This window comes from Pteropus vampyrus, unplaced genomic scaffold, assembly GCF_000151845.1.
Source record: "Pteropus vampyrus isolate Shadow unplaced genomic scaffold, Pvam_2.0 Scaffold297, whole genome shotgun sequence".
Taxonomy (NCBI): Eukaryota; Metazoa; Chordata; class Mammalia; order Chiroptera; family Pteropodidae; genus Pteropus; species Pteropus vampyrus.
The window spans coordinates 2,201,125-2,208,772 of record NW_011889078.1 but is presented as its reverse complement, the minus strand read 5'-3'; the positions used below and the strand labels follow the sequence as shown (position 1 = coordinate 2,208,772).

Genomic DNA, 7,648 nt, shown 5'->3' with positions numbered 1-7,648 from the left:
TCATCTATGTGTTCCCTAGCATCTCACACCCTGCCTGACAGATTGTAGACACTTGATAAAAATTCATTGTCTGAATAATGAATGAAGAGTTAGAGGAATGGCTAGAGATGATTATATCATTCAACTAGCAGATAAATTCACATCTAAGGTAATCTAACTTAGGATTTTGTTTAAAAATGCTTGCCTGCTAAAACTCAGGGACATTCATTCGCTTGGCTTAGTCAGCAACTTAAACATATTTCATTAAAGTGTATGACTTCCAACTGAAATTGTGAAAAAGGATTAATAGTGCTTTTAAAACCTCAAATTCCCAATGAAATGAAATTTGAGACAGTAATCAATCCTTGGGTTAAAGAGGTAACCAAAAGAAAACAAACAGACAGAAAATTTTTTAGTCGTTTCAAATCTAATTCTGAGGCTAGATCCTGAAAAAGAAAGAGAGGGAATTTACTTTACTGTGGTAGATGCATAAATGATTGTTTATGTCCTGAAGCATGACAAAATCCAGATTAATTAAAGGAAGATAAATAAACTGAATATAACTTATTAAGGAAGGAAATTATAAAAGTCTTCTTTTAGGAATATTTCAATAATTCTATATTTTAAATAATCTGTATCTCTCATTAAACACAACCAGGTTAAAGCTTAATTAATATATTCTAAAGAAAGCAGCAGTCATATTATCAAGTTGAAGCACCACATATTCATATAGAAAAATATATCTTCCCTTAAGGATTAGTACATAAAACTAGCAACTACAATTCCAAGAGGCATAGAAAAATTAAATGCAGTTTGGCACCCACCCACACCTACAGACTGTATAGAAAAATATTAAAGTAATAAAAAATTGTCAGAAGCAGTAATGCCAGGATCATCAATATTTATTTTGTTTCTTGTATTTGACCATCTATTAGTATGAATAGTGATCAGGAACCATGAACGATTTTATCAGTATTCTCAGCAAAATATATCTGGTTTCATCAATGTAAAATCTATTGCCACCAACCTTGCAAGTTTGGTCTCCTGGCCCAGGGCCAACCACCACTCTTGGAGATAGGGCACAGAGAATGAATGAAAAGCATATATTATCTGGAGCAGCTCTGTACCTTAGAGAAAAAGAAAAAGAAAACTGGGTGACTAAGAGTGATTCCTTGGTGGCACTTGAGAAATAATGTAGAGTTAACTAATGAATTAATAGGAAAACTGGACCTATCATTTTTTAACTTTTGGTTTAGGAATAATGGGAGACCCTCAGGCACTGAAGGGACACCATCCATTAACTTGTAAGTAGGCTGAAGAGGATAAGGGATTCCCAAAGAGCTTAACTTACTCTCAAGGAGAGCTTACTAACTCATTCATTCATTCATTCATTCATTCATTTCTCGGTAATTCTCACTTTTAGATGCACTTTAAAATTTAAAAATTAGGACAATTTACTTGTGCATTTTTCTACCAACTCTTTTTTGGTGATTGCAAACTCTTCAAAGATTTCATTCTTGTAGAACATTTAGAGGACCTCTCTTAAACCTTCAATCTCTCTGAAATTGGTGAAAATACTTCTAAAGTGTTCCTTTTAAAATTTCAGTGTCCTCCCCCTTAATTATTTCCCCTGAAACTGTCGTTTATACCTCATAGCAGTGGTGTTCATGACTGTGCAATAATAGGGGCGGGGGGAGGAGGAAATCACAAAACCCTTTATTTTAAAAAGTCATGTGCCACCTGAATCTTTGCACGGTAAAGGAGAAAATAAATTTCCAATACTGAAATTAGGGAATCTAGGAGCTGAAGGATGCAAAAGGTACCTAAGAAAGAACAAAATGCATCAACCTCCACCAGGATACAATGACACCCAAAGCTTTACCTGCAGTCTAGCCTCTTTTCCGAGCTGCAGGCTGGAAACCGAGCCGCCTTCCTGACACTGTCACTCTGATGGTACAGAGATCTGCAAGGCCTGTTTCAAAGGCTCAGCGTAGAGGCCGTGTGCCTGTACACGCACACACACACGCATTCTGCATTTGCCATCATGAATTCATGATGTAGCCTTTTAAGAGTGGGCCTTTGTTGTCGTATACCTGAAACTAATATAATATTGTATGTCAACTATAATTGAAAAAAATAAAAATATAAAAAAAGAAAAGGAAAGTAAAAAGAGTGGGCCTTTGTGTGGGAAATGAGTCTGGTTCTCAGTCTAGAGACAGACTAGGGAGATGTCTCAGCATGCATTTAATCCCGTGTCTGTTTCTGATGCCAATCCATGTTGCAAATGGCTGCTGATAATTCCAGACCCTCCCAGACGCCTGCAGCATAATGAGGAGCTGTCCTCACTACCCTCTACCCTTGCTGGCTAGCATTTGAAGGAGCAATCACATTATATGCTTAGATTAACTGATGAATAAACAGACAGATCTTTTTGAGGAAACTTATTTAATAGTTCTGTAGAAATTATGCACTTAACCAAACAGTAAAACTGGTGGTTGGTAACTTTAGAGGTGTATTCCATACACTATTAGCTCACCAATGTCTGAATCCCTTCATTTGGGATGAACTTCAGACCATCAACAATTAGACAAAGATGGCAAGAGAGTACAGCACAGACACAAATAGATTGCTGACACTGCCATAAGCTGGGCCCTATCGCCAATGTGTGTAAGGATTCCTGTTACAACAAGGGCCTTTTCAGTTACACATGATAAATCCCCTCTCGTTCAAATAACAGATTGGGTGATCAGCACTGTTCTTTTTGTCTTAGCAACTTATAAGATGAAAAATGAAATCACAGGGCCTAGAGGGAAGGGAGTAAGTCAAGCTGTATGGTTGAGGCCTAATAAACCCCCTTAAGAGGTCACAATGTTCCACAGGCACCCAAGACTTAACAGGGCCAAAAACACTGATCACCTCCCTTCTAAGACAATCTGTTCCTCTTCCTATTGCCACCTCTCCGTGACTGGTACCATCTGCCCAACCACATCCAGACATCTTGTCCTGCCATTTCTAAATCCTGCTTAGGTTTACCACCCCAAGTTGTTGGGTCAGATGTAGGAGTTGAAAGTGGACATTTAGCAAGGGGGCAAGCTGAAAGATGGAATGGACTACCATTCAGAGGGCAGATGAAGTCAGGAGGCAGGTGGTAATGACCTCTGTCCTTTAAAGAGTAGGCTAATCATTTCTGTCCTAGAGTATGTGTGTCTAGAGGAAATCCAAACTGAATCTCCTACTCTACAGAGACCAGAACCTATTGAAATACTTTTTGTACAGCTTCTTGGTACGCCAGTACATCAGTGCATGTATGGAAGTCTTCTTGGAGATCTGTAATTGCTGCAAGCATCAGCTGGCTGCTGAGAGACTAGTAGTAAGAACTACAGGGTGCCATGTCAGATGTGGAGCCATCAGTGCCCCGAGGAACTCTGCAGTTTCTGAACAGCCATGTTATCTGGCTAAGCCACAGGTATAGAAACAGAATGTAAGGCTCTCAAGCCACTGCCACCCCTTCCTCCCTGTGTAGAGCAGCCACCAGAAGATGTGACCTTGAGGGGTGTAAAAGTCAAACCCAGCATGCTAAGTCCAAACTGAGCCACTGATTAAAGAGACAAAGTGAAAAATGGAGGGTAGAGAATGAGAAAACAGGGAAAGTAATCAAGGCACCAGGAAAGTCGAGACTGAGAAGAGGCAGAGTTGCTCTGAATGAATTCTGAAGAAAAAGTGTAAATGCCTGTTGGGCTCTTTATCCACTCCCAGTAGTCTCTTATGGTTCATGTCATTCAAATGGTTCAAACAGGGAGGAAAGCAGCAAGTTGAGGTGATTCTTGGTCAAAACTCACGATTTTCACTAGGTACTAATAGTTAAGCTCATCTGCAGAGAGAGAGAGAGAGAGACTGAAATGGGTAAGGAGCTTCACAGAAGCATTGAGGTCTCAAACAGCCTCTGTGGGAATGGAGAGAGAGTTGCCTAGGGACACACAAGCAGTGCCCAGCAGCCCTGAGGGCCCCGTTGAGGCCGGAGACTGCGCATTGGGTGCGCGGTTTTCTTCATTGTTGCTGAGCGGTTTCAGGAGAGGAAGCAGATTGTAGGCATGACACAAATTTAGGCATTAACAAACTGCTCTAGTGGTTGCACAATAGGGTAAGGGAGTGAGGGAGAAACAAATGAAGCCATTCACTGTGTACATCTAAGTTAGCTAAGAAAAAAAGGTGTGACAGTTAATTTTATGTTTCAGCTGGGCTGGGCTGTGGTGCCCAGGTATTTTGTCAAACATTACTCTGGATGTTTCTGGGAGGCTGTTTTGGATGAGATTAACATTTAAATCAATGGACTTCAGTAAAGCAGATTGCCCTCCATAATGAAAGTGGGTCACATCCAATCAGTTGAAGGCCTGAATAGAACAAAAGACTGACATTCCCTGAGTAAGAGGAAATTCTGCCAATGGACAGCCTTTCAATGTGAACCACAACATCAGATCTTCCATGGGTCTTCAGCCTGCGGGCACATCTGCAGGCTTTAGACTTGTCGGCTTCTATAATTGTGAGAGCCAATTCCTTAAAATCTCAATCTCTCTCTCTCTCTCTCTCTTTCTCTCCACACATACATACACACACACACATATACACAAACACAATAGGACATCTATGTACATATATAGATATTGACATTTTATAATTAGTTATATCTTACTGGTTCTATTTCTCTGAAGAACCCTAATACAGAAGGTAAGTCTGGAGAGAGAAGGACCAGGTAAAGCGACATCAAGAAGTCTTAACAGAAGTTCAGTGAGGCTAATAGAATGCAGAAACAGGAAGGATGGGAAACCACTACATTCAGAGTTAGGAGGGTTTCAGATTTCAGATGCGGAGTATATATGAATGAGAACAAAGTCAGAGGAGTGGAGGTAGAGAATGTAGGAACTAAAAAAGCTTTTGAGGTTCAGGTGCTAGCCGGTCCATCCACACGCACATTGGAACAGTGCACTCAGCTTGAGCGTGGGCTTGGAACAGAGAAAGAAAACTGTGATCCAGGATGTCAGTAGAGAGGGAGGGCTGCCCGCTAACGTTATTCAATGGCTCCTTATCATCATCAGGGAAAGTCCAGCTCCTTCACATGGCGGGAAGCCCTTCCCAGTTCATCTCTGTTCAGCCCCAGCCCAGCCTCAGCCACACTGACTTTTTTGCCTGTGGTCTGGAAGCTGACTAAACTCTTGGCCTTCAAGCCTTTGCGCACTCATTTTTCTGTCCCTTCTTGAAAGAGCAATCCACTTCTTGCTCTACCACTCTCTTGCAGCCTCAAATGAAGCCAAAAAGCATTCTCATCTTGACAAGCACTCCTAAAAAACCAAAGACCGTCTGGGCAAGTCTCTTAAATAGTCAGGACAATTTCTTCCATGCTCAGTGATTAGCTATACATTGAATGAAGCAAACTGCACTTTTCTGTGGAACTGTAGGTTCTACAGATCCTTTAAAAAATTTCAGGCTGCTCAATCTAAATCATAGCCCAGGAGCTTTCTAGGTTTAATTCAGGTAGCATCAGAGAACTGTTTTAATTATTTGCAAAGATGACAATGAGCCTATGACAGGTGGCAACAGGTGGACCTCCAAGCTCTTCTTTTTCTTTGCATACCCTCGTCCTTTGCATCTGTCAGATTGCCAGTTTTAATATTTAGTGCAGACATATGCTTTTTGCATTGATCTCTTTTCCTATTTTTGATTTTTCCCCTACAGCCTCTCTTAAACTTACTGCTTTATTTAAAAAATGATAAATAAAATATGAGCCTAGTTTTAACTTTTAAAGCATGAGGTAGTTCAATAATTAGAAGAGTGGATGGATGTTAATCAGTTATACTTGATTCTAACTGATACCTGGATCAGAGGCTCTGGCAGTAAACTTTAAGGAGCCAGGAGCTCTGATCTCTTTCCTCGGCCTGAGAAAAATTCACCCGTTTGCCTCACTTTCTTCCCTCCATAAAGATTGTATGGGGGTGGGGAGGAACATTAGGGTACCAGAGTGACTCCATTCCAAGTGGTCACCCTTGCATGTTTGCTCGTCTTCCCAAACCATTGTCTCCAAGTTCTCCCTAGTAATGCAGACAACAGCATCATTATGCAGCCACACCGAGGGGCCAGTCTTCTACAGGTAACCCTTCTTTTCACAATTAAGCGAGCTGCAGCTCTTAATGGCAGAAATAAAGAATGATTTCTCTCTTCCCTACACTAAATACTCACCTTCCTTAATAAACTTGACCTCCTTCACTGTGAAATTGGAAACATAGCCTTTTACTGATGACCAGATGGCCCAGCAAATTTAATCACTTCAAGCATTCCATGTTTCCTCTCCACTACCTTCCATGGTGAGGAAATCAAGAGGCAAACTCCTTATTCCTCCCAGATGCCAACCTCTCTTGAGTGCCACCCCCAATCATTATTTAAAAAAAAAACAAACAGAACAATAACGTTCAAAGAAAATATTTCTTAAAAGCTATAAAATAAAACAAACTTTCAGAGGAGGGTAATAGTAAATAAATAAAAAAATGAATCAAAATTATTTCTGATTAATATTTAATTCAATAAGAATGCCACTTAACATTTATTCTAATTTATCTGGTACAGTTGTTTGATTTAAATTTCTCTTCAAATTCATGTCTAGTACTCCAGAGAGTAAAGCGAAAAAAATTCTGATGAATAATGTAGGGCACTCTGAATAGAATTTTACCCACAGCAGTTGATATCCACTTAATACAGTGGGCTGGCTATTCCAGCTCATAAAAGCTTAACATGATTACTGAGTTTCTTTGGGTATACAGTTGGCCTTCCATACCTGCAGATTTTGCATTCAAGCATTCGACTGACTGCAGATGGAAAATACCATTTTTGATCCATGGTTGGGAATCCATGGATGTGGAAGGCCAACTGTCTGCATCATTCTACACCATTTTATATCAAGAACTTGAGCATCCACGGATTTTGGTATCCACAGGGGGCCCTGGAACCAATCCCCCACGGACACCTAGCAATGACTATATGTTCCTTTAACAGTCTTACCTAGGCAAATTTATTGAATCTTCTAAACCTGTTTCTTCCACCTGAAAAAAAATGGGTACCTTAGGCTTTCCAAAAAATATAGGGAAATTCATGTTGGTAAGGTACTTTCCAGAACAGATAAACTGACTACACAAAAGGTAATTATTCCCATAGTTCAGTCTCTCACATCAACCCTTTCCCTTTCTTCAAACCAATTTTGGAGACGGTGACGCGTGCTCTTATTTATATGGAAATTGATAACTCCTTTATTTATTGATTAAAATAACATGTTAAGGTTGCTATGAATTGTCAAGACAATTAGTTTGCAACAAGGATTTGTATTAACAGAGCTGGGAAGTGAAATCAAGACTAAAGTGGCAGCACCTATTCTGCATTTGGAAAATACGCTCTTAGAAAATATGCAAACAAGTCACAGACATACTTGTTTCTAAAAGCTTGGGACACTAAAGCATTCTAGGAAGTATGACAATAAAGCTATCATTCAGAAATAAAAATGGATTGTACAGGTTCCAGCCCAAACACTTAGATGGCATATTTTCCTATCCTTACAATACTTCGTTTCATAAAAAAGCAACTTGACTAAATAGCTTCTGTGTCCTAGTCTTTACTAACAGGAAGTAGT

The 7,648-nt window shown here is 39.9% G+C and overlaps 1 protein-coding gene across 1 annotated transcript in view; it reads right to left on the bottom strand.

Moving 5' to 3' along the window:
• Positions 1-7,648, bottom strand: part of NUBPL (nucleotide binding protein like) — a 288,220-nt gene that overhangs the window by 107,224 nt on the left and 173,348 nt on the right. Inside the window, exons 12-13 of the mRNA XM_023521149.1 lie at positions 7,027-7,067; positions 1,007-1,106 (exon numbers count right to left, since the gene is read on the bottom strand). Of these exons, the coding sequence (XP_023376917.1) occupies positions 1,007-1,106; positions 7,027-7,067 (141 nt within the window). The remainder of the gene's footprint in view (positions 1-1,006; positions 1,107-7,026; positions 7,068-7,648) is intronic.